Source organism: Elgaria multicarinata, chromosome 3, assembly GCF_023053635.1.
Source record: "Elgaria multicarinata webbii isolate HBS135686 ecotype San Diego chromosome 3, rElgMul1.1.pri, whole genome shotgun sequence".
NCBI classification, from domain to species: Eukaryota; Metazoa; Chordata; class Lepidosauria; order Squamata; family Anguidae; genus Elgaria; species Elgaria multicarinata.
Genome location: NC_086173.1, coordinates 6506985 through 6534694, shown reverse-complemented (window position 1 = coordinate 6534694; position 27710 = coordinate 6506985). Strand labels below are relative to the sequence as shown.

Sequence of the window (27710 nt, the reverse complement as noted above, 5' to 3'; positions counted from 1 at the left end):
TTTTTGTAGAAAAATTTAGTGCCGGAGTTATTAAATAGTGAAATAGGGTTAATTAAAATTATGGACCACGCTTTAGTTAGTGTAGAAATTAAAAGACAAAGAGATTATAGAATTGCTAGAAGATGGAGATTGGATACTAGATTGTTTAATTATAGGGAGAAAGTTGGGGAAATTGAGAAAGAAATGAAAGAGATTTGGGAAATTAATGATATGGGACAATGTACTCAAGCAACATTATGGGATACGATGAAGGCAGTTATGAGGGGGATTTTTATACGGGAAACAAATACAATGAAGAAGCAACAGGAAGAAAAGGTAAAGAAGCTGGAGAAAGAGATTAAAGAACTGGAGGAGAAGTATATTAAAAACAGAGATAAGCAAAGTTATGCACAATTACAGGCAAAGAGGAAGGAATGGGATGAAAAAAGTATTGAAGAAGTACAGGGGAATTTAATATACTTAAAAAGAAATTTCTTTGAATATAGTAATAAGAATTCTAAGTGGCGGGCTAGATCCACGCAATCAAAAAAGAGGAGAAATTTGATTGGGGTGATTAAAGATAAAATGGGGAAAAGTTGTAATTTGATGAAAGAAAAGCTGAAAGTATTTCAAGAATTTTATCAGACATTATATACGTCGGAAAGTATTTCTAAGGAAAAAATTAAGAAGTATATTGAAGAACATTGGAGGTTGAAGATTCAGGATGAGGATAGAAAGGAGATGGAGCGAGAAGTGACGAGTAGAGAAATAGAGGAGGTTATTGATGGGTTAAAAGGGGGTAAATCCCCAGGATTAGATGGGCTGGGGCCGGAATATTATAAAACATATAAGGGAATGTTGATACCAAAACTAAAAGAATTATATAATAAAATACAAGAAGGGGAAAGGATCCCGCCATCTTGGGAACAATCATTGATAATATTAATTTTAAAACCGTATAAAGACCCGACAGATCCAGGATCGTATAGAATCATAGAATAGCAGAGTTGGAAGGGGCCTACAAGGCCATCTAGTCCAACCCCCTGCTCAATGCATCTCCTTGTTGAATCAAGATGCAAAAATATTCACAGCTATTATGGCAAAAAGGTTGAATAAGTTTATATCTAGTTACATTAAAAGGGATCAGTGTGGTTTTGTAACAGGGAGACAGATGTCAAATATAATTAGAAGGGTAATAAATATAACAAATATAATTAGGAAAAATAAGGTTAAACAAGGGTTAATAGCATTGGATATTTTTAAAGCCTTTGATTGCATGGAATGGCCAGCATTAAAGATGATAATCGAAAGATTAGGATTTGGAGAAAGATTTAAGAGAGTGATAAATCAACTATATATATATATAAAAATGTGCATGGGTACAGGTTAACGATGGATGGACAGGAAGGATTTCCCTAACCTGAGGTACAAGACAAGGATGTCCCCTTTCTCCGATATTATTTGTATTAGTAAAGGAAATTTTTAGCAAATGTGATCAGGAAAGATGAAAGTATTAAAGGAATTGGGCATAGGGAAAAGAATAAAATAAGTCTATTCGCAAATGATACTTTATTATCAATAGAAGAGCCTTTAGAGAGAATGGAAAGAATAAAACAATATCTGGAGGAGTTTGGAGGGATGACAGGGCTACAAATTAATTGGCCCAAATCAGAGATGATGCTATTTAACTATAGTACGGAACAGGTACAGGAAGGGTTAAGAAGGAGTGTAAAGATCAAAGTAAGGGAATCAATTAAGTATTTCGGGGTATATATAACTAAGGATGTAAGAGATTTGGGAGAGAAAAATTTTGAGGGGTTGAAACAAGAAGTTAAGAAAGAGATAGAGGATTTTAGGAGGTTAAAATTATCATGGTTTGGTAGAATAGTGATTATTAAAATGAAAATTTTACCAAAGATCAATTTCCTATTTAGGATGTCACCAATTAAAATGTCGGAAATAGAATTGAAGTATTGGCAAACGTAATTAATAATTATTGCAATGGAGATAAAAAAGCAAGGGTCATCAAAAAGATATGGTATGAACCTCAAAAGATTGGAGGTTTAGGGCTCCCAAATATAAAATGGTATTATATTGCAAATCAATTAAGATATTTGATAGAGGGGATAAGAGGATCTGAATATTTAGATTGGTTAGAGTGGGAGATGCAAGAAAGGAAGTATAAATTGGAGAATATTTTTTTAAATAATTTTGGGGGGAAAGATCTGGAGGAAATTGAGAATATTTTAACTTAAGAATATTATAGAAATCTGGGCCAAATATAAGGGAAAATTAATGCCAAAGATCTCCCCACTAACTCCAGTAGTAATGGTGCAAAATTTCCCTGACAACTTAGAGTTGGAAAAAGAATTAAGGGAAAGAGAAGTAAATAAATTAAAAGATTGGATGGAAACGATGAATAATAAAGAGAAAATAAAGGAGATAGTAAGGGAGAGAAAAAATTCCTGGATGGAGGCCTTACAGCTAGAACAATGGACAAAAAATGGAAAAAGGAGAATTTAAAGTGCAGGGAAAGTACGGAGAGTGAGTAAAGTTAATTTCAGATACATTGAATGTTTCACTTGTTCTTTTTTCAGTGATTTTAGCATTAAGCTGTTATGTAGAACAGGTTTGTCTTAACTGTGTGATGTGAAATCAGACATGTGACCAAAGCCATGTTCGGGTGGGCACACCCCCTTGGGGGCCGGCCATGTTGGTGGGCATGCCCCCTTGGGGGGAAGCCATGTTGTCCTCCTTTTTGGTTTCCAAAATATGATCACCCTAATAACTATGTGCTGTGTGAAGAAGTCCTTCGTTTTATTTGCCCTGAATCTCCCACCAAACAGCTTCCTGGGATGACTCCGGGTTTTAGTATTACGCGAGAGGGAGAAAAATGCCTCCCTATCTACATTCTCCACACTATGCATAATTTTGTACACCTCTATCATGTCTCCCCTTACTCACCTTGAGTCACCAACTGATGCTTGAAGCACAACTTCTAGCAAATTAACAGAGTTACAGTAGCACATCTCCTCAGAAGGAAGCCACATTGAGTTCAATGGGACTTACTCCCAGGAGTGCATAGGATTATAACCTTCACCTCCCAGATTATTTTTTGCATTCCACATTAAAAAAAAATGACACCTTGATTGTCATTGATCCAACCTACGATCCACTTTAGAAACACTCTGCTGCCTTAATCCAAATCAGATTGTGAATCCATCTACCCCAAGCAGCAGCTGCTCGCACAGTCTCAGGCAGAGAAGAGTTTTTCCCATCGCCTGCTGTATGAAGAGTCGGCAACTGCCAGATATTTTGGATCCCTCATCAGTGGAGGCCGGTGGTTCTGGTGTCTGTGGGGCAATGAATCCCGGCCTAGTTTCAGTCAGAAAACTAAAGGAGCTATCCAAAGCGCAGGGCAGCATTTTTATTTTTTATTTATTATATTTTTATACTGCCCAATAGCCAAGGCTCTCTGGGCAGTTTACAATTAAAACCGTAACATATCACAAGTCAAAATAACAAAACCAAAAACAATCCCCCTTCTACACCATATAAAACTAAAATATAGCCCAGGGAAAGCCTGTCTGGGGGGGGAAATGCTTTCAGGAGCCGTTTAAAGGATGCGAGAACATGGCCTTTGGCTTTTGGATTCAAGTGATGGGTTAAATCTAACCAACAGGGGAGTGTTTTTTCTGTCCATTGTATTATCTGCTCCTTATGTTGTCCCATTTTCTTATGTCCATTATCCAATTGTATATGTGATCTTCTGAACAGAGAGTTGCATCTTTACATTTGTATAATACTATTATATCCAGCTCAAGGCCTTGGGATTGGGCAGGCTACAGGAAATTACAACAATGCATAAAAGCAGACCTCAGTCTACATAGAGCAAACTGTTAAAATATTTTAACAATTTCACAATTTAATCATAAATGCTTTGAGTCCATGTAGTGTTTACGTTGAATTTCATTCTAGTCAAAAATATGAAGACACACCAATTATTAGTCAAAATGTTGCAACGCACAAAGCTAAATTCTCTTCTGAGAGATTGGCTGATTCTAAAAAAATAAATATCTGAAAGGTTGTTTGATTGTGTAAAGCATGACAATTGGTTGGCTATGTTGGCTAGGTGGTGTAGTGTGTTATAGTGGTTAAAGTGTTGGACTGGGAGTGTGGAGATCTGGGTTCTAGTCCCCACTCGGCCATGGAAACCCACTCGGTGACTTTGGGCCAGTCACACACTCTCAGACCAACCCACCTCACAGGGTTGTCGTTGTGAGGATAAAATGGAGAGGAAGATTATGTACGCCGCCTTGGGTTCCTTGGAGGAAAAAAGGTGGGATATAAATGCAATAATAATAAATAAATATGGCCAAAACATCTGGGAGCCATAAGTTGAACCCCTCTGTGCTATATGATCCTACAAACTAGGGGTGTGCACGGACCCCCCGCTCCGCTTCTCTTCCAGATCCGCGATTTGCAGATCGGGCCGCTTCGCTCCGCCTATGTCCGCTGCAGAGCTCCGGATCCGGATCGGAACTCCATTTCCCCCCCATAGGCTTGTATTAAGCTAAAAAAGTATACAACTTTTTTTCTGTTAAAGTTAGAAACCTCAAGTTTGGCACCATGACACCTCATGGATGTATACACACGCACGCCAAGACTCAAGGCAATCCCATCATCCCCTGATTTTTGGGGAATTTATGAAAATTGGGCACCCCATTCACACCCCTTTCGATAGCTCCGTCAATTTGCACGTTAGAAACCTCAAACTTGCCACCATGACAGCTTATCCAGGGATACACATGCATGCCAAGACTCAAGGCAGTCCCATCATCCCCTGATTTTTGGGGAATTTATGAAAATCGGGCACCCCATTCACACCCCTTTCGATAGCTCCGTCAATTTGCACGTTAGAAACCTCAAACTCACCACCATGATAGCTTATCCAGGGATACACATGCACGCCAAGACTCAAGGCAGTCCCATCATCCCCTGATTTTTGGGGAATTTATGAAAATCGGACACCCCATTTGCAGACATGGGCTGTTCTCTGACGGTTTGACAGATAAAAAGAATTGAAGCGGGCACCCTCCCAGATGCCACCCTAATACTAATTATAATATTATGTATAAGAATATAATACTAATACTAATAATAATATGTATAAGAATATTACTAATACTATATGTAGGGAAATGGGACAAGAAGTGTGTATGCTTTGCCAAACAGGATTTGAAATGCTCAATCTGTGGCTGTTGCACTTCACAAACAGTGCACACAGCACACTCACACAATAACACAGTCTCACACACACAGTCCAAGTAACAGAGTGAAGAAATAGAGAATAATTTTTTTTTGGTATTTTTTTGTATTTAGAAGAAAGAAGGATGAAACACAGTCAGGCTTTAAGAGAGGGAACGGGGGGGAACCAACCAACCAACCAAACACTCCAAAATTTAAAAATAAAGTTTATATTAAATCATAGTAAGGGAAAAACACAGAGCAAACTAAGCAAAAAGTCAGAAAGAAGCAAACAAACACACACACATGCCAAGCTAAATCTAATCTATCTCCAAACACAGCAGCAGCACCTAACTAACTCCTCTCCCCACGAACGCAAAACCCACAAGACGCTGAGAGCTCAAAGCTCTGAGGGTGCCTCTGCCTTAGTCCCCCCCTCCAACGCTGGGATTGGAGGATGCTTCATGAGGTGATAAATTCTCATCAGGATTGGGAGTTGAATGTGCCTGTCATCGCTTAAAAAAAACAAAACAAAAACCACCCGACGGTTTACCAGCTGTCCGTTTGTTTACCCGACTTTCCCAAAAATTCTAGCAAGCGAACCGCAGCATGCAGAGAGCTGAGAGTAGGCTCAAAATGACCCCCATCCATGACTCTCTAAACACAATAAGTTTCAGAAAGATAGCTTAAAAAACAACACAGTTATCCCTGATTCTTTTCCGCAATGCAATCCTATGGGCGAAATTTTTCAAAATGGCGATCGGATTGCTCTGCGTAAAGAGAAGCGCTCTGCCAATGGCCGCTTCTCTTCGCCTTGCTTCTACGGGTCCCCGGTCCGCTTCTACTCCGCCTCTGGGCAAGGCGGAGCAGGCCAATTCGCTTCTGATTCACCGCTTCTAATCGGAGCGGAGCACATCCCTACGTACAAACCTAGAAGTGAAAGGAATTGAACATAGGACTCTCTGCTACTGAGCTTTGGTCCCCCACGCTAGTTTTGCTTACCTTATCCAGAAGAGGAAGGCTCTCTTTCCTCTCACTTGAGGCAGTCTGCTTTCGTAAAACTTCTTTTTCCTCCCATCACAATTATGAGGAAAAGTCATTTTTGAGGGAAAGAGACACATGTCACAACAGGAAGAGCATTAATTTTATCACCAGTGACCCAAGGAACCACAGGGTGGAAAAGAACATCATGTACACAAAATCAGCTTGCATCGTGTACTTGTACTGTAGAGGGGAGGGCCATTCTCTTTTTCTCCTATGCCTGGCAAATCCCAGTCCTGAGACAATGTGACTCTGGAATGCTTCATGGACCCTGGAATGCACGTGACTCTGGAATGCTTCATCCCTGGGAGAGGGGTGGGGAGGAGATACCGTGTTGTTAGTTGTGGCAACTGCCCCATCTGTGTAGGCAACCAATGCCAGAAGCTAAGGTGATTGACCAGGAGGAGCACAGCAACCTGGTAGCCAAGGAGAACGCGATGCTGCAGCCCCAGGTGAAAACCCTAGCTGCTCTGGGAGAGGAGTGGATGCTGCAGGGAGCTTCTATAACTTGTCATGCCATGTTTCAAGGGAGGATATGGATGGCTAGGGAGAATTGGCCTTGTTGCTCAACTGGAATCTCAGAGGTGAAGTCAGGGAAGAGGAGGACAAAAAGGATGGCAAGCATCAGCCCCTCCTTCCACACAGAATGCCAGGGAAATACATGTACAAGTTGTCCAAAAAATACCACAACGTAGTGCTGGTTCCAGGTTTTTGAAGGTCCTTGGGCAAGACACGCTGGGCGCTCGCTCTCCCTCAGTGAGTCTCTCTTCTCACCAGCTGGTCTTCTTCCTCATCTCCTTCCTCATCACTGCTACCACTTGCCTTCTTGACAGGCAGAGAGCCAGACAGCAAGTAGGCCATGGCATCTGTTCCTCCTCCTTATCACCACCACCATTGTCTGGGCCAGATCCAAAGGCAAGTGAAGAAGCAGGATGCCATGGTGAAGAGGATAAACTCCAGGAAACTTTTGTCAGTGGGTCCCTGCTGGGGTGTGGGCCCTCAGCAGATGACTACCATGCTAGGATGACCATATTTTAGAAACCAAAAAGGAGGACAACATGGCCGCCCCCAAGGGGGCGTGCCCACTAAAAGCCATGGCTAGGCCACTAACCCTTTTGCAGCAAATGGTAAATTAGTGAGTGTGACATGTGTAGTCAATGGTTCACACAGCACAACATGGGTAGCCATGGTTCAAACAACACGCTAAGCCATAATGTTTAGCTCAAAATGCTTAACCGCCGTGGCTTAGTGTGTTGTCTAAACAGGGTCACTATCAAGCTCTTTTCACCAGTCAGCCAGGCTGAACTAGCCTTACAGAATGTGCCGTTTTTTACTGCAGAACACTGACTCATTGCCTCCCACTGTGCAGGGCAACTGGGAAACACGCTGCCTGCATAGCCCAGGAGATTCAGGACATATTAAAAAGTCACAACCCCACCCTACCCCAACCCAGTCAGGGTGATGCTGGAATGTTGTCAATGGGTGAAACAACGCCACTGTTCAGTGAGACAAGAGACTCAGATTAAGCACAGTTGTTCAATAAACTACCCACAAGTAATTTAATAAGCCACTTGTGTGGCGGGGCATCATGGATTATTTTTTTTAAAAGGTGCCGTGAGTAGCTTGGGGCCAGGCTATCTGAAGGAACGCCTCCTCCCGTATGTACCTGCCCAGACCCTAAGATCATCCTCAGGGGTCCTTCTCCGTGAGCCCCTGCCAAAGGAAGTGAGGCAGGGGGCTACCAGGAGGAGGGCCTTCTCTGCTGTGGAATGAGCTCCCTAAGGAGGTTCGCTTGGCACCTACGTTATAAGCTTTTAGACGCCAGGTGAAGACCTTTTTATTCTCCCAGCATTTTAACAGTCTATAAATAAATATTTCTAGGTGGGTGGGCTGTGCCCCACACATTAAGATCTCTGAAAGAAAAATAACAGTATATCTCACACTACAACTGCCATCCTAACCATATATTCTGAAATAAATCATACATTGATTAATTTACTTTTTAAAAATATAGCATGTATTAGCCAAATTCAAGTTGCAATAAGGAAAAAGGCTTTCAATGCATTTCCTTTCATAAATGCTTATGAAAAAGGCTTTCATAAGCATTTCCTTGACATACCGATTAGACAGACAGAACACTTTCTTTGGAAAACAGTTACTTTTCAACCAGTGCAGGCAGACCCAGGAAGGTAGAGTCTTTAGTGTATGGAAAGTAAGAGCAAACTGAGACACCTGGGCCCTGTACACCTAGGAAACCCAATGCATGTTGTTGTGTATCTAATTTATAGCCATCACTGGGTGATTAGATTGTCACTCACTGAGAGGGAATGGAGAAGTATGTAGATCTAAAGAAGCGGAAATGTGCCAATTCTTACGCATGCCTGTAAAACGACTGACAACAGTTTCAAGTTCTAGGGCTTGTGACAGTTTCTTTTCAATTGCCAATATAGCAATATTACTTAGATGTTCATCACCCATACTGCTCCTCAGGTATGACTTAATTTGCCACAGAGATGAAAATGTTTGTTCACATCTAGCACTTGTTGGAGGTATTGTAATGGCTATGGCACAGTCTATGGAGTTCACTGAAAGACTGTTTCAGTTCTTCAAGAACAGTAAGCACTTGGTTCACTGTCAATTTTTATTTGTCTTCCTCATTCATACCTCTCTAGAACTTTGGGGGGAACTCTGAGTTCTGCTTAATTCTTCTAAAGGTCTTCTAGCGGGGTCTGGCTGATGGTGCCGGAGTATAGTTTGGAGAACTGCCAAGAATAAGTTTAGGCATCAGGGGTTTTAAGTGTGATGCAGTTATGAGTGCCCCCACCCCAAACTTCAGTTACCTAACCCTAACTGGTGGGGCAGAAAGTGGGTTCACTGGAGGCAGAGCCAAGGGGGGTCACCCTCTTCCCAGAAACCTCTTCAAAATAACACAGAGAAAGCAGTTTGTGGCAGAGCCTACTCATTGAAAGCAAAGGGAGGTGGGAAAGCCATTTCACACACAGGCAAACTGAGGCAGCAGGCAAATAAGAGTCAATGACTGGAAGGGAGTGAGTTTCGGTTACATAATTGCAGCACAGTATGTTCCCAGAACCAATAGAGATCAGGCTTTTTAAGTATCTTAGAAAAAACACAATTTATCCAGGGTATGTCACAACACAGAGAAAGGCATTTATAGATGAGACCACTTCTCCAACATTTAAATTAAAGGAAGATGGGAGACAAGGAAACCTGTTTCACACATATGAAAACTGAGGCAGCAGGCAAATAAGAGTCAATGACTACAAGGGAGAGAGTTTGGGTTACATAATCACATGTTTAAAGGGGGGGGGATGTGCCCCATCAAACAGGAGGAATTTAGCCAGGAATATGTGTTAACTTGTACCACGAAAAGGGAAAAAAAGGATTTTTTAAAAACCACATGTTCACAATATAATTGAGATGCATTATACAGCAAAACAAAATGTATTCTAGGCCGAAACACACACACACACACACACACACACACTTCTCAATCTGCAAATCACACACACACACAAGCCCAAATATTTTTTACACAACATGGCAGCACAGACTTAAATGCATTCTGTATTCAGTCTGTGAGAAATAAAGAGATATGTTACTTTTTCATTAATGCTATGCTAAAATATATATATATATATATATATATATATATATATATATATATATATATCAAATATAATATAATTAAAAATATGTAGCTAAATAGCAGCCAGGCTAAAGTACTGTTACCTTTACTGAAAGATCGTTAAGGGACAGGAAACTGCTCAGACAGAAGTTTTAGCCATTAGACTATTCAGTTACAGTAAAAAAAAAAAAATACGGAACTTGTGGTTAGACTAGTGGCCAGAAGAAGTGACAAAACTGAAACATACATCTGTTGTTTCTTAACTTGTGATTTTGTGGTTACCTGATGGGTGGAGGGATGATAAAGAGCAATAAAGTGGGTAGGCCCAGACCAATCAAACCCATATTTGGACATAAGTAAATAGGGGTGGGTGGAATATTAAATGAAATGAAAAAGCAAGTAATCAAAGGCGTAGCAAGTAAACAAAGCTGCGTGCCGGGATAGGCTGTAACCCCACAAGTCTCTGACCAATAATGAGACGGGGAGGGACCTCTTCGGCCGGGTGTAGGGTCTAAGATGTCTTGACATGTGCTTGGAGGGTGTGCCTACTTTGCTAGAGCACCCAGACTTGCAATTCTGTATCAATAAAAGGAACAGAGTGCTTTCACCATTGTCCTTGAATCTTTATTTCAAATCGCATTTCTAACAAGTCACAACCTCATTAAAACATTTTTACATGAATCTCTGGACTCTGATGTGAATGGGTTTTGTTAAAACAAAAGTATTTGTGCTGAGGTAAATGCCCCACCACTGCAGAAAAATGATCCCCTACCCACCCAGAAATGAACAAAGGATATCAGCAACCTCCACCAGCAAAAAAGGTTTAAAAAATAATAATAAGATCATACCAGGAGGAGGAGAAGGAGGATAGTGATATTCTTAAAACTGCCTCCCACCGCCGCCCCACCCACCCAGCCACCCTCGCTCAAACTGAGCTGGCCAGATAGGCAAATGTTAAACAGTAAACAGTAAAACTTAAAAGACTGGGCAAAACACTGGGCAAAAGAGGCTGATACCAAAAAGCAACATGCCAAAAAAAAAAAAAATGTAAAGGAAGACAATGTGCTGAACATTAAAAGCTTTTTGCAACCAGCACAGAAATATTCTACCAACCAGATTCAATTCACAAAAAGGCAAAAGTGGGTTGACAGAACCCAAGGGGTTAATTAAAGATTCTTCAGTGCAGAAGATTTGAATAGTGTCTTAAGCATGTTCCTGACCAACAATATTAGGAAGTGTTTTTTATAAGGGAGAGAAATAAATATAAATGGAATGCTAGGTTAAGTCAGCAGACAGTTTTAAGGAATGAAATAAGGTATCAGTAACTTAAAGAAAAGAAGGGGAGAATCTTTTAAAACATACTTCATTTAAACTGGGCACAGTTGGCGGTGCAGCAAAGCAGAGGCAGAGACCTGGTCCCTGGTCCCTCCTTGTCCCTTCCTTCCTCCTCTGGCTTGCTTTCTTTTCTCTTCTCACTCCACCAGGGATGCCGAAAGGAAAGGTGTAGGCAGTGTCCACTCACTAAGGCTGCTCATTGTTTGGGAAGCCCCAGCCTGGCTGGCACGTGCTCACTCTCCTGCACACAATCACTCCCTAACCTTCCCACCCTGCCCCACCTCTTCCTAAAACAAACCCTATTAATTGCCATGACATGATTAATTGCCTAGAAACCGCTGACCAAGCAGCCCTGGAACTGGCTGGGAAGCGGATCAACCCCTGTACCCACTGCCTTCTTGGCCATCCTAGAAAGCAAGTGATTATAACAGGAGTCCAGCAACTGGGGTGGCAAGCACCTTGTTTGTGGGGGGGGGGGGGTCTTGCCCACTCCACACCACCGCAGTGAATAAGGCTTTTTGCCTTATTCACCATGGTTAAACCCGTGGTTTAAGGGGTCTTCTGAACAGGGTGAGTGGCATTTCCTGCTCCTCCTTCTCACCACCACTGTTGTCTGGGTCAAAGCAAGAGGCAGGTGAACAACCAGGTTGCCATGGTGAAGAGGAAGAACAAGTAGAGGGGGCTCTTGTCAGTGGGTCCCTGGGCAGGTATCCAACTATGCCTACCCTTTACTGCCATCCCTGATTGAGCCTGTCTTTCTGTAGAAAACTGCTATGAACACCTATGGGATGGTCGTCTGTATCATCACTTTCAAGCACATTATTTGATAGTAGAGTTAATGCATTTTTTATTATTGCTATTTTAGGGTGACCATATGAAAAGGAGGACAGGGCTCCTGTATCTTTAACAGTTGTATTGAAAAGGAAATTTCAGCAGATGTCATTTGTATATATGGGGAACCTGGTGAAATTTCCTCTTCATCACAACAGTTAAAGCTGCAGGAGCCCTGCCCTCTTTTAAATCTGGTCACTCTAGTATAGCTCCTGCACCTTTAACTGTTGTGATGAAGAGGGAATTTCAGCAGGTTCTCCATATATACAAATGACACCTGCTGAAATTTCCTTTTCTATGCAACTGTTAAAGGTAAAGGGAGCCCTATCCTCCTTTTCATATGGTCACCCTAGAGCCTATTTGCTTTATTTTGATTGTAAATGGTTTTGAATACAATTTGCACAAAAGCAATCAATGCACATTTTAAATTACCACTAGACCCTCCTCTCTTTTGCTGGCTCATTGTGAGTTTCTGCAACTGGGATTTTTCATTGTTTTTCCTTACCCCCGCCCCTTGGGGGTAGTGAACATGCGCTCTCTGCAGTGTCTAAGACTGTGAATGTGAATCCATTTTTTTTTTAAAAAAAACTGCCCCTACTCCTCCAGAAAAAAAAAATCCTCTTGCAATGTATGGCAAGGAGGTAGATGTGCAGGCACAAGGTCTCTGCTAAGTGCTCAGTGATGACTGAAGGAATAAGGCAAACAAAATGTGAGTACAAAGAACTGGGGCCCTCTTTTGCCATAAGGAAATAATCAGCAGAGAGAGATGTGGAGTGCAACAAAGAATACATTTTGCAACATTTTCAAGCCATGATTCTTGCCAGATGCCTCCAGAAAATGTAAAAAACAAAACACTCTTTCCTCCTCCAGCCCATAACAGGAACAACTTTAGAAACAGGCAATTTGCTTAACATATTTGTCATTCAAATCCTGTTAGCACACTCAGCAATTCCCTTTCTCCTCCCCCATTCAAGTGAGCTACCGGACTTGGTTCTACGGTCAAAAGAACCAAGTCAGCAAGGAAGCAGCGGATGGATGCAAACCAAAGGTCAACAACCAGCTCCTAATGACGATTCCTTTACCCACACAACATTCTGCAAACCTCAGCACCTGTTAATTCTATTGCATGCATAGAAATGAACGTCAACTATCTCCTAATTTGGGAGCTGAGCAGACAAAAATATTGGGGTGGAGGGGCAGCGAAAGAATAAGACTGGAGTCACCAAAGAGCTCAGCTGTACTGCTTTTTTGAGGTATATGCCTCACACACCTTAATTCTATCTCTATTTTGTCCAGGAAGCCTAGCGATGCAAGGGTTCTGTATCAGCTAGGATTGCACAGCATAGCCAATGGTGAGGGTTTATTGGAGTTGTTAGTCAAAACATCTGGAAAGCCACAAGTTGCCAATCCCTCAGCTACAGAAAGAACACTGCCATTTACAATTCCTGACCTGAAATTTATACAACTCACTAAGAGCTGATTCACATGTCATGGCCAATTCCAGAGTTGTTTAACTATGGAATTGGTGGAGAACTAACTCTGGATTGTTTAATTCCTAAACAATCAGGGCTCGCATATCACACTCCTGGGCTAATTGAAAGCAGGGGTTCCTGGACTAATTGAAGGCATTCCTCCACACTCACAAGCAACCCTGTAGTTAACAAACCATGGGTTGTTTGATCATGCAAACTGGGTCTAAGAGTAACCCTTGCTGATATATAAGCATGAGAACTACAGAATTAGCAAGTCTGATAGCCTATTTCTTATTCTAATCAAACTACTCAGGGCTCATCTGGAATTGGCTAACCCAGAGACCTGGCAGATAGAACTCTTAATTCATGAAGTGCCATCATCAGTAAAGACGTTAGCACTTGTTTAGTCATTAACAGAGATGTAAAATTTCTGGAAATTTTGAAACCAAGAAAGAAACCCATTTTTTCTCATGGGGGGTTGGGAAAAAATGGAAATTTGGGGGGAAATTGTGGGGGGGGAATGCAATATTAGCACTTTTTACAGATTTGAAAGTCTCTTTGTTACTTTAGGAACATAAAATGTAATTATGTCCCAGTAGGTTTGGCATAAAATTATTACATTTGGTATATTAAAAGTACAGTGTATTCAAACAATTATTACAAATTGAATTTACTTTTTTAAATTTTGACTTTTTTTGGAAACAAATGGAGCTACAAGCTCCTGAACTATAAGGAACTTCTTTGGTTTTGCAAGTTTATGAGGAATAGGCAAAAAGCAATTTTAAAAAACAACAACAGAAGAAACCATCAACATTAGTAAAAAAGAAAATTATTTATGTCTCTGCTAGTCCTCCACAGTTTCAAGCAGACATAAAGCACCCATTCCCATAAAAAGAATTGAGAAAATGGCGGGGGGGGGGATCCAAGACTCAATGAATATGCATGAAATTTAATCAGAGTCATTTTCTGGGCTATAGAGGGTGACCATATTTGGGAAACCAAAAAAGAGGACACCTAGAGTGTGTGTGTGTGTGGGGGGGGAAGCAGCTTTCTGAGTCCTGCAGAAAGTACGTTATTCCCCCGCCACCTTAAAGAACCCGATTGGAGTGGAGGAGGGGAAAGGATTTCATTCTGCACCACCACCATCCACTCCAATTGGGGCCTTTTCTATAATGTCCACGCATGACCCACTTTCCCCTTTAAGACCTCAATTGGAGCTCGGGGTGGGGGAATGATGTGCCTCAAGAAAGCATGTCACTCCCTCCTGCCATGCTAATGGCAGCCTTAAAGGGGAAGGTGTGTCATTCCAGGACATTATTGAAAATTAGAGAAAATCCTCCCTGACACCATGGAAAGAACAAAAACCAGGACAAATCCGGGGAAATCCTGACAGTTGGTCACCCTAGGGCTATAGCTATCACTATCAGTTTCAGTCTCAGCTTCAATGGTAGTGCCCCCTAGAGGCAGAAATGCATCTTGCTCTTGCATTTGAGAGTTGTAGACTCAATTTGCAAGGACTTCCTTGTTAAGGAGTTGCTTGTCCTCAGTGCACAGAAATTCTAATAATCTGATACTGTACATACTTTTTAGGGATCATTTGGAGGTGTAAATATTTGAACACCTTGTCTTAAAAAAATTATTCATCATGCTAAAATAAAACATTCCATAATCCATTATTTCTTCATTTTTTTCAATTTTTCGGGGGGGGGAATAGGCTTCTGGGATTGTGGATGTGCATATAGTGAAGTCCAGAAGTGTAGATTTATCATATTAGTATATCAGTTGCTCCGCTGCTTCCTTCCCTCCTCCCTTCTCAAGGACAGTCCTGGCCCCTTTCCTGCCCACCACCATCATCACCACTTCACTGACCCAGCTGACAGAAGGGCTGCCGTGGTACCTGAGCTGCTGCTGCTGCCCCCCCCCCATTCGCATGCTGCTGGATCTGCTGGTTCGACCCGCTGCAGCCCACTGCTACCACCACCACATACAGCTGGTGCTGTTGGCATGGGTGGCACTGCCTGTTGCCCAACGCCGCCACCCAGCCTGCCAGCCAAGCAAGCAGCTTGCGTTTTTCTCTTTGGTGCACAGACACGCACCAATCCTTTCCCAGAAGTCTCATCTCATGAGACTTTAGGCAACTCATCCCGAAAGTCTTGCAGGACATGAGACTTCTGGGAGAGGGGCCCGGAAGACACCTGCCCTCCTCCATCCACCAGGTAGGGGGAGGAGGATGGGCATCTTCCGGAAAGTGCTCAGATTGGCTACTCCGTTGGCATGGCTGGGACGATATCTGCACATGCAAATATCATCCCAGCCATGCCAACGGAGTAGCCAATCAGAGCACTTTCTAGAGACCAGGAAGACATCCACTCTCCTCACCCCACCCGCACCAATTGAGACCTCTGAAAGAGCCTCTTAATGCTTGAATTAAGAGCCCTTTCAAAGGCCTTGATTTGCATGGGCAGGGGGAGGGGGTGGGGGTCTTTTAAAAATATGCATTAAATTAGCATAAATATGCATAAAAATAAATTAAATTATCAATGCGCATATGCATATCCTTTAATATATATATATATATATATATATATATATATATAAAGTTTTTACCCAAGGTAGGTTGCATGTAATGCCACGGAAATAATGTTTTAAAAATGAGAAAGATTTAACACATTCCGTTCACCAGGCATCCCTACACTTTCCTCAAGAGACAGACATCTCCGACAATCCACAAACCACTCTCTCTGAAGAACTCCCGTCACAAAGATTTGAAATTAAAAGCATGTGCATAAAGGAATGTTAGCTAGAGACACGCGGAAAATACAAAAACAAGGAAGTGGGAGGCACAGAGAAAGGACAGTCTGGGAATTGCAAGGATCACAGAAACGAGAAGAAGAAACAACACAGACAACGGGGCAACGAACAGTGTGTTCCGCAACGTTACAAGAAAAGGTAAGTAATGCTACTGAGCAATGGTATACAAGGCAGCGATACAAGTTACGTTACAAAGGCTCAGCTCCACACATTGAATCTGATAGCACTGTGGTCACTGTTACCAATTGGTTCAATAAATTTACATCTAGGTTCTGGGCAACACCACTTAGGATTATATTCAGGGTTGCCTCCCCTCTGGTCAGTTCCCTGACCAGCTGTTCTAGGGCACCAAGAAACTTAGCCTCTTTGTCATGACTGGAACACACATTTATCCAGTCAATCTGGGAGTAATTGAAATCACCTATTATTTCAACACTTCATTTGAAGACCTCCATGATTTCATTTTCCATCTCAAGGTCACCCTGAGCATTCTGGTATGGGAGACGATAGCACATTCCTACCACTAAATTAGTTTGGGGGCCCTATTTTGTCACCCACAGCGCTTCTGTGGAAGAATCTACCCCATTTAGGTGCTCTAGCCTACTCGACTCTATGCCCTTTTTGACATACAGAGCAACACCGCCCCCAGTACGCCCTTCCCTGTCCTTCCTGTAGAGTTTATATCCAGAGATAACAGTATTCCACTGGTTCTCTCCATCCCACCAGGTTTCTGTAATGCCCACTATGTCCAGCTTCTCCTTTAAACCCAAGCACTCCAAATCTCCCATTTTGGCTCGGAGGCTTCTAGCATTTGCATAGAAACACAGTGTCCCTCATGATCTATTTGCTCCCCTTCTATATTTGGACAATCAAAAACATTTTCATCTTCATCCCATTCAGATGATTTAATCTGAACTGGATGCTTCCCAGTCCCTGTTGGGAAGGGTTTAGTTTAAAAGCTACTCTGCCACCTTTTTACGTTTAGTACCAGCAGTGTGGTTCCATTTTGGTTCAAGTGGAGCCCGTCTATGTGTCTAATGATCAAATACCCCACTACCACAAGCCCCCTTCTCCCCAGAGGCACATCCTCATCACAAGAGGATATTTGCTCATCTTCTGAGGAATGGATCCCTTCTAGGGCCTCATTTCCCTCTTTCTCAGAATGACACCTTCCTTCCTGGAGACCCGCATTCACCATGACTGCAAGGAGCTGTCCCCAATGGAGTGGGATGTCGCTATTCGGTCTGTGATATCCGGATGTACCTTTAAGAGGCCTGCAGCCTCCAGGTCCTCATCAAAGGCCTGGGTGGGGCCTCTGTTTCATCCACTTGGTGGCGTGGGCTTTGCTGCAGGGAGTTTGGTGTGTCACTGTTCCAGGAGGTTTAAAATGCTCCATCTTGTCTTCCAATATGGCAGTGGGCACTAAAAACCCTCTTCAAGTGGTTTTCTGAAGGGGATATCCCACTTCTAACACCATGTGGTATCCCTCAGGCATAGGGACCATAGGGGTGAGCTTACCTGCTCAGCCTGCCACTTGCCCCTAGACCACCAGGCAATAACTTCAGAGCCTTTTCCTTGCTGGATTCCTTTATTATTGAACCTCTCTGCCTCTCTTAGCTTCTCCACATCTGCAACCTTGGCCTCAAGGGAACAAACTTGTTCCCTGAGAGCCAGAAGCTCATTACATCGAGCACACCCCCATGACTTCTGTCCAGCAGGCAGATAGTTGTACATAGAATCATAGAATAGCAGAGTTGGAAGGGTCCTACAAGGCCATCGAGTCCAACCCCCTGCTCAATGCAGGAATCCACCCTAAAGCATCCCTGACAGATGGTTGTCCAGCTGCCTCTTGAAGGCCTCTAGTGCGGGAGAGGCCACAACCTCACCAGGCAACTGATTCCATTGTTATACTGCTCTAACATATGTCACTCAGTGCAGTACACTGGGAAGCCCCCACTCCCCTGTTGGCTTTCTACCTTCTAACCACAAGGGAGATACTGCAGCAGAGTGCTGATGGTGACTAAAAGAACTGGGCATGTTTAGCCTTGAGAAGAGAAGACTGAGGGGAGATATGATAACACTCTTCAAGTACTTGAAAGGTAGGGCCAGGATCTCTTCTCGATCACCCCAGAGTGCAGGACATGGAATAACGAGCTCAAGTTACAGGAAGCCAGATTCTGGCTGGACATTAGGAAAAACTTCCTGACTGTTAGAGCAATATAACAATGGAACCAGTGATCTAGGGAACTCATGGGCTTGCCCACACTAGAGGCATTCAAGATACAGCTGGACAGCCATCTGTCAGGGATTCTTTAAGGTGGATTCCTGCATTGAACAGAGGGTTGGACTCGATGGCACTATAGGCCCTTTCCAATTCTACTATTCTATGATTCTAATTCTATGAGTCTTCCTTTTGCTGGGCGGAAAGGTCTCCATTCCATTGGCTTTAATCCCCATGAGGTAAGGGGGGGGGGAAGCCATGGAGGGACAGGCAGTGGTGGTGGCTCTCCCCCAACATGATCCTCGCACACTCACTCTTTGGCATGGAGATAATGAGCTTAATCACACCAGGGTTATACTGTGCAATCACTGTGAATTGCATGCAAAGGACTCCGAAGTTTTCCAGCTTATAATCTGCTTTTATTGTGAAATACTCTGAAGTATTTTCCAGTTTATAATATGCTTTGACTGTGAAGTACTCCCATGCATCCTGCTTTAATTCTGCTATAAAGGGAAAAGAATCGAGGTATTTAGCTACTAGTTTTCAAGCAAATCATTTGTTGTTTTCCAAGCGGCCACTGGGTGTGCAGGATCATGTTTAAAGAAAAATTAAACAAATGCTTACATCTGCGTAAGTTTTAAAGATAAAGACATCAAAATTGGCACAGTAATAGATATTAAGGAGAGCTTTAAGCATACCAAATTTGAATCGGATTTGGTCATCCGTTGATTTTTTTTATGATTTTTCACATTTCTCCCCTTAAACCCTTTTCCTAGTACGCAAAGGATCTTAGGAGCGCTGCCGCCCGGGGTGTGATTTAGCTAACAACAACAATGGCGACAGCTTAGCGCTGTAGGGGATAATTTGAGGGAAACAGGTACGTGGGATGAAGCTAAATGGGGCACAACCCCGTAGGAGAGAAACTGTGGGTTTTGGGGGGCTCACAGCGGCAATGCGGCATTGCTGTTCTACCATGGTCTTTGATACTGTGCTGATTCTAGTTCTGCAAATCCGCTCTTCCTTTACCTTCCTATTCACCCATCTCTAAGCTTTTTTTGTCCTGCGCCTGCCTCTGCCCAACCCCTTGTCCAACTCAGTAGCTCACTTCAGATGTGGGCTTGTGGCTCAGGAGATGAAGGAGCCCTCAGACTCACGTGCTCCCTCCCTCCCTCCCTCCTCTCCACACTTTCTGATTCCCTCCTACACTTCTCTTAGCTGTGTAAATTATTTATATATTGTTCTGATTTTATCTGTATGCTGCCCTGAGATCCCAGTGATAATAGGGCGGGATATAAATGTTTTAATAAATAAATAGAATTCCGTGGTGGAGTTTTTACACCACCGTTGAGAAACATGTTGTCTGGTGGGAAAACTCCATGCAACGGTAGAGGGGTTGGTTTTTCCCCCGAAAACACTCCACACAGAATATCAACACCGTGCAGACGAGAGTTCCTGCACAACCGTTGTGTTGAGTGTCGTGTGGTGGGCTCCATGGACTTTTCCCCATGTCTACACAGTTGCCAGGCGAGAACGACAGAAACCCTGGGCTCTCTTGCCTAGCGGGGCTCTATAGGCAAGGGAAAGAATGCCAGGATGCACTTGAGGAGCCCTGAGTGGGGCGCTGTTATCGTGATGACCCAAATGTTCCCAGGGACATGCACATCCCTTCGCCCGCCCACCCCTCCCCCAGACCTGTGATCCATGTGGATGTCAGCTCGAGGGGATGGAAAGTGCTTACCTGATGCTCTCAAGAGAGAGCCCAAGTTTGTTCCATCCCCTTACGCTGATCTCCAAATGCTTTGCAGGGCAGGGGGTGAAGAATGTCTCCTATGGCTTGATGTGTATCATCAAACCACCAGAGATGTCCTTCCTCCTTTCAACGCAGCTACAAAAACCTGCAGCAGGGCGTCCTTACTGAGTCCATCCCACTGCAGATTGCTCTACCTGTGCTGAAAGGAGGAAGCGGCAGATAGATCACTTTTCCTCCAAGGACTGATCCACCCGCCACCCCTTTCTTCCTACAGCGTCGGCTGCATCAGTGACAGATGCAACCATCGCCCTAGCAGCAAGTGGTGGTGTCTCACTGTAAAATGGATCCATCTGCCTAGGCCATCGCCTTCTTCCTTTGGTGGATGGATCCATTTTCCAGGGAGGTGCAGTGGCGGTGCTTGTTGCTAGGGCAACAGGTACGTTGCGACTTCCAGCTCTCTTCCCAGGTCCACCCCTCCCCTCCGCATGGAATGGTGGCGCCCCGATAAAGTAAGCAAGAACCAGCACCACCATTTGGTGGGGAGGGTGGAGAGGGGAGAGAAGACTACCCCACACAATGGATGAACTCCACCCCATGGACAACTTTTACCATGACACCTTAAAGCAACGTGCTAGAAGCCCACACCACTCAGTCCGTGGGCTGCAGTTCACACCAAAGTGTCGTCTGAATGCAGCCAATGCCTCCACTCCAGAAAAGGAGAGCCAACTGCAAGGATCAAGGAACCTCTCTGTCAGTACAAAATAAAAATAAAATACCAGGTTTGGAATCCTAGAAGTTGACCTGATCCATCTCAGCACGTGGCGCTGGCATAGAGGCATGGCCTTCTCAATATGTAAACTTCTACCAGTTTACTGTAGCTAACAATGGAATTAGCTTTGTTCCATCTAGTGACCCGCCTCTAGCTCAGGCCTATCCTGTTAGACCAGAAAATCCCCACATTTGAGATCAAGAATTCTAAATATGACAGACTATGGGCCTTGCTAGACCTACCTGTTAATCCGGTGGGGAGTAGGGGCGAGCCCGCGCTGCAGCTAGCACGGGCCGTCGCCCCAGTCTACGCATGATGGGGTAAGGGAAAGCCCCGTTGCATTGGCCATTTTTTAAAAAACTTAAGGGGGCCATGTGTGCAGGGGCGCACCAACGACAAGGTAGGTAAAAAAAAAGAAGTTCCCCGCTCCCCCCTGTCCCTGATTTCCCCCCGCAATGTCTGATGCCCCCTGCCCGCCTGTCATGTCCGATCCGCTCGCCCACTCGCTCGCCATGTCTGATCCCCGCCCACACCACCGCTCGTTCACCTGCCTGCCCCGCCATGTCCGATCCCCTGCCCGCACCCCCGCTCGCTCACTTGCCCGCTCGCCATGTCCGATCCCCGCCCGCACCCCCGTTCGCTCGCTCGCCCCGCCTGCCCGCCATGTCCGATGCCCCTTCCGCCCCCCTGGCCGTGATCTCCGATCCCCCCCGGCTGTGATCTCCCCATCTCTCTTCCCCCCATCTCTCCCGCCGGGTCTGCTCTTCCCCCCGCCCCCATTTCTCCCACCCCACGATTCCCCCCCCCAGCCCGATGTGCACAGCGCTTGGCTTCTCCCAGCTACTCACGAGTAAGCCGCATAGCCGGGAAAAGCCACAGAACCGTCTAGACCTTCCGGAGCCCCAAGCTCAGCCCGGGGCTGCGGAAATACCAGGCCACAACTGGCACCGGTTATCCCGGGCTAAGGGAGGGTTTAGTCCGGGCTGACCCCGGGATCCCCTGTGCATCATCTGGACACACAGGGGTGAGCCCGGGTATCAGCCCGGGCTAAACCCTCATCTAGCAACGGCCTTAGTTATATACTCTGTTGTTATTATGGGCTTGATAAAGGAGGCCAGGGATTGGCAAGTCATCATTGGCACTGAGATCCAGCCCTTAGCTCTAGGAGGTGCCATGCTGAATATTACGAGGAAAATCATACTCTTGTTTTTATGCTCTTTAAAACTACCCAAGCTCTTCAATTTGCTCCTTTCTCAAATTATAAATATTTACTCTCTATAAACAAGGATGCTTTGTCTTCTTTTCCTTTCCCTATGAAAAAAATCAGTTCTGCCCAGTATGTAATGAGACATAATGAACAAAGTTAAATATTAATTAACAGCATACCATGTAACATTTTCTAAAAAATAGTTGAAAAATATCCAGTATATTATATAAGGTACGCACTTCTTGCCCAGTGTTCATCGTAAATTTAAGATGTTTGAACCAGATCATTAATTCGCAGGTGCATTTGTTTTAAATCAATATTTAACTCTCTTTTTTTTTAGCATATTAAAATATACACATATCCCAGTCCAGCTAGGGGCCATTTTGTATGCATTGAAAAAGGCTTCTGCATACACATCTCAAGCCAGATGGAGACAGACCTATGTGTGCAATTAAGAACTGTACACACAATTTCCCCTCTCTGATCTTGCAGTCCAATAGGTAGGTTGTCCATGTGGAGCCCTTGTGTAAAATTGCACTTTAGTCCTTCAACAGAGATTAAATTTTAACCTTCCAGCATTGACTGAACTTTACTCACCCCATAAAGCCAAAAGCATGTTAGTTGAAAGGGCATGGGGCAGACAGAAAGGACTGTGGGATCTTTTTCCCTTTCTTTTTTTATTTGCAAAGGTAGTAGCTGCATCAACACCCTCCCCATTTCCAAAGAACCTTTAAGTGACAGAGGCAATGCCCACAGCTCAATGTAATACGCAACTTTATAGATAAACATAATTTCCAAAAGACAACATATAAATGACTCTGCTCCTGGAAAAAGCTGCCCCAAACTTCCAACTGCTATGGAAAGCAGGGACAAATTGGGCAAATGATGAGGGTAACAGCCATTAGGAAAGCCTGTGCCACACATTAGATCAATCTGCTGTTCCACTCACATACACTTCCTTCCAGATTAGCTGCACATTGAGGCCTGGAGTGACAGACGAGGCAGGGTGCCAAGAGGCCTTATGGGATGATAATGGGTTAAAAAGATGCCAGGCCATGAGAACACCCCACCCAACCCCTATGGTACCCAGGCCTCGTGGTGGTGGAGCAAGGCCTGGCAGGGAGGCAGACTCCAAACCAGAGGGAAAGGGGACTAAGGTGATTCTCTGACCCTCCAGAAGGTGAAAGGGTGAGCACTGGATGGAAGGGTTATCCGTTGTGGAGCTAAACAAATCGGTCAGCTCAGGGATGATGTAGGTTTCATGCTCTCAGCCATGAAACCTGCCCACGCCATACCCACATGCTAGCCGTACATACCTGCCACTTGAATTAGCACGTACTTCACCATCGGGAGGCATGAACTGATAAGATGCAAAACATAAAAAAGAACTTTACTATGCTCTATTGATACTAGGGGTGTGCACTTCACTTGCAGATCCGCCATTTTCCGGATCGGGCCGCTCCGCCCCGCCCCCGCTCCGCTCCGCTCGGAGCTCCGGATCCGGATCCGGAGCTCCGTTTTCCCCCCCCCATAGGCTTGCATTGAAAGCTAAAAAATTATACAACTTTTTTTCTGTTCAAGTTAGAAACCTCATGTTTGGCACCATGACACCTCATGGGGGTATACACATGCACGCCAAGTTTCAAAGCAATCCCATCATCCCCTGATTTTTGGGGAATTTTTGAAAATCGGGCACCCCATTCACACCCCTTTCCATAGCTCCGTCAATTTGCACGTTAGAAACCTCAAACTCACCACCATGAAAGCTTATCCAGGGATACATACGCACGCCGAGACTCAAGGCAGTCCCATCATCCCCTGATTTTTGGGGAATTTATGAAAATCCAACACCCCTTTCCATAGCTCCGTCAATTTTGCACGTTAAAAAAAACCCTCAAACACACCACCATGACAGCTTATCCAGGGATACATACGCCGCACGCCGAGACTCAAGGCAGTCCCATCATCCCCTGTTTTTTGGCGGGGCTTAAACCTGCAAAATTTGGAACTTCCAAAACTCCAAGTGAGCGCAGGAAGGATTTCTCCCCTGAGTCAAAGCCACACACACACAACATCCCTGCGAGGTGGGCAGGGGAGGAGGGAGGGAAGGCAGGCAGGCAGGCATGCAGCTGGCATTTCTGGGGGCATAAGGAAGTGAGCCAAGGATAAGCCAGTAATGCATATAAAATGGAATAAATCAATAAATAAACAAAGGAGGGGTGGAATTAAAAGCAGCAGTGTTGCTCAATAAACAGCAAGAAGATTTTTTTTAAAAAGGCTATATCTATCTGTCTTTTACCAGCAATAGGGGGACGTGCCCGGGGGAGGGGGAAGCAGCTGCCAGTTCAACTCAAGACAGCCACCAACAGCTCTGAGATTAAGAAGTAAACACTCACTTCAACTCATAATAGGCATTGCTCCACCGTTTTACTCTCTTTGGAAGGCTCTAATGGCCTTCCAGTGCAGGAGAGAGTGGGGGCACGTCCACGATGAGATGCCCTAGGGGAGCTCATCCCCTTGCACCACATCTTTTCAGTTGTTCCCCAAAGTTAGGGTGGGGAGCAGTGCTGTGTTTCTATCTCTTATTCTTGGCTTAGTATATGATTTCAGGTTGTGTTTGTGCATTTGCTTGGGCTACTGTTTTAAAAAACACTGGGAAAAGCCCATTCAGATGAAGAAAGAGAAGTTTCCCAGAATCCCAAGTTACCTGTTTTGCCTATGCCCTCCTCTAACTTTGGGATCATGTGATCATGACCGGGAGCTGACTCTGCCCCTCAGCCCTTTGAAAAAGGTATTTTTCCTGCCAATTTTTTAAAAACTTCTAGCGCGCGACCCGCACGACGCAGAAAGTTGAGAGTAGTCTCAAAATGACCCCCATCCACGACTCTCTGTGCACAAGAATTTTCAGAATGATAGCTTAAAAACCAACCTAGTTATGCCCGAGTCTTTCCCTCAATGCAATCCTATGGGCGAAAAGCCGAAAACACCGTTTGAGCCACGCGGTTGACCCGATTTTCAAAAAAAGATAGCACGCGACCCGCACAACGCAGAGAGGTGAGAGTGGTCTCAAAATGACCCCCATCCACGACTCTCTGAGCACAAGAATTTCCAGAACGATAGCTTCAAAAAGAACGTAGTTATCCGTGATTATTTGCCGCAATGCAATCCTATGGCGAAATGTTTTCAAGATGGCGACCGGAGCGCTCCGCCTGAACTAGGAGCTCCGAAAAATGGTCGCTTCTCTTCGCCTTGCTTCTAGGGGTCCACGGTCCGCTCCTACTCCGCCTCTGGGTAAGGCGGAGCAGGCCAATCCGCTACTGCTTCTACGCTCCTAATCAGAGCGGATCACACCCCTAATTGATACTATTATATTGGATAGTATCAATCAATCACTTTATTACGGTCCGAGACCAGCACAACATCAATTCAGCCACAGCAACCATACAAAGTAGTACAGATCCTTAGTTCCCATCTCCCAGAGATTTAACAGTCCTCTGTGGTTAATAGGTTATGACGTGTTCTCATAGCCAAGTGGCAGAATTTAGCAACTGAGGGGTTTCTATCAGCAAGGAGGAACTTGGTATAAAATTCTTCAGTGTCACCTGGAAAGTCCTGTAGTAGAGGATGGATTAAGCCTGACCGGGCCTCTGAGTAGAACGAGCAGTGTAAAAGCACATGAGCATAACCTTTGAACATAAAAAAGAAAACCCTGCCCCCCCTTTTTAACCTCACCCTACTTTTCTTTAACCTACACTGACAGAAAAGCAGTGCACCCTCAGAAGGAAGCACCTCTGAGAACAACAGGACTTGTTCCTTAGCAAGCAGTGTGCTTAGATTCACAGCCGTAGGCTGCAATGCACACTTTACCATAAGGTCCCATATTGGGTGCAGCAACATCTATTTAAAAACACACCAGGCTTGTGGGGTGGGGTGGGGTTACAAGTCAAGCCGTCTCACTTACCTCACAGGTTGTCATGAGGATACATCAGATGTTTCCCTTTCTTTCCTTCTTTTTTTAAGAGTCACATCCACCCAGGGTTGCAGAAGAAACAAGAGTGGACCAACCCCAGCTTTTGAATCAGAGCCATTCCTTTTGGGAGTGGTGATGGTGGTACCTGGTGCTGGAATCCTTATGGAAACCGGGCTTATTGCTTTTTTAAAAAGAAAAGAAATCGCCGCCTGTATCACCCCTCTCCAGAACTTGGGCCCAACAGAGAATCATCTGAGTGCCATTCAGTCCAAGTGTTCTTCTCCTAGGGCACCTTCTTCCTTATTTGGGGTCCCCCTAGCGAGACTGATGACTGGCCATGGTTCCAGCAGACTCTAGAAGCACCTTCAGTCCAGGTCTGAGCGAAGAACGGACTCTTTTAGAGGCCATGGCTGCATCTCGGGGCCTGCTCCCAGGGCTTCATCTTGGCACCTGCCGGCCAGTAATTCAATTCAATGGCTCTCCTTGGGATAAATCCCCAGGAGAAGATGGTTCTATCGGGGGTGGGGGGAGGTGCACAGAGAGAGAGAGAGAGAGAGAGAGAGAGAGAGAGAGAGAGAGAGAGATGCAATGCAACCTGCACCCAGGAGATTCCGCCCCCTCCCCTCGCCCTGACGCGACAAGGGAAGCCAGCGAGAAGGAGGCATTAACCCATCACTGCCCTGTCAAGCAGAATGGGAAAGGGGGCGCTTTTCTCTGCCATAGAAGAAGAGGGAGGGAGGAAGAAAAGCGGGGTGGGATTGGACAGGAGGGGAGTCGGAAAAATGGCCTCATTTGATCCGGATCCAAAAGGCCCTGTTGTTTCCACCTCCCCATCCAAATTGTGACAGTCCCCACCCATCCCTTTCAGTCCCCGCATTGGGGCGGGGGGGGGGGAAAGCTGCATTGGAATAAATCGATTCGATCTGTCTCCACCCCCAAAGGCTATAACAAAAAGCAAAGCCCCGGCTTCGTCTCGTTCAGGCATCGTGGAATGGGGGTGGCGGGGTGGGTTACCTTTCCCTGGAGGAGGAACGGGGGCTCCCCTTTCAGTGCTGCACCATCTTCTGGGGCGGGTTCACATCTTGTTTTCGGTTCGGCCCCTCGACCCCGGGGTATCCTTCCTTGTTTCTGACGCCTCTTCTCCCCCCCCCCCCCCCGTCCCGGCTGATGTTCAGCACAATGAAGAATGCTTGTGTTTCTGTAAGCCAACCGCGTCTCTATGTTCAAAGGAGGGGGAGAAAGAAAGGGCGGGGAGACGGGAGAGACGCTCCAGCCTGCGCTACTACATGGTTTAAAAACAATAATGCCTCTGCTTTCTCCTAGTTGCCAGAGAGCGGGCGAGAAAATTCTGCGGTGAGTGAAAAAAGCCAGTGTGGTGGTTTAATCCAGTTTTTCCGCCTCCCTCCACTTTTTTAAATAGTTTATTCCATC

General features: G+C 44.8%; 1 protein-coding gene across 6 annotated transcripts in view; it reads right to left on the bottom strand.

Moving 5' to 3' along the window:
• The window catches only part of B4GALNT1 (beta-1,4-N-acetyl-galactosaminyltransferase 1), an 81013-nt gene extending 53521 nt beyond the window's left edge, over positions 1-27492 (bottom strand). Inside the window, exons 1-2 of one of the 6 annotated variants that reach the window (XM_063119201.1) lie at positions 27294-27492; positions 26271-26791 (exon numbers count right to left, since the gene is read on the bottom strand). Coding sequence is in view for 4 of the 6 variants with exons in the window: in XM_063119195.1 (XP_062975265.1) it covers positions 6229-6347 (119 nt within the window). In the remaining 2 variants the exon portion in view is untranslated. Of the gene's footprint in view, positions 1-6228; positions 6421-11275; positions 11296-23625; positions 23715-26270; positions 26792-27293 lie in introns of those variants that run through there. The other 5 variants (XM_063119200.1, XM_063119198.1, XM_063119199.1 and 2 more) reach the window with 5 other exon arrangements.
• Between the last annotated feature and the right edge of the window lie 218 nt (positions 27493-27710).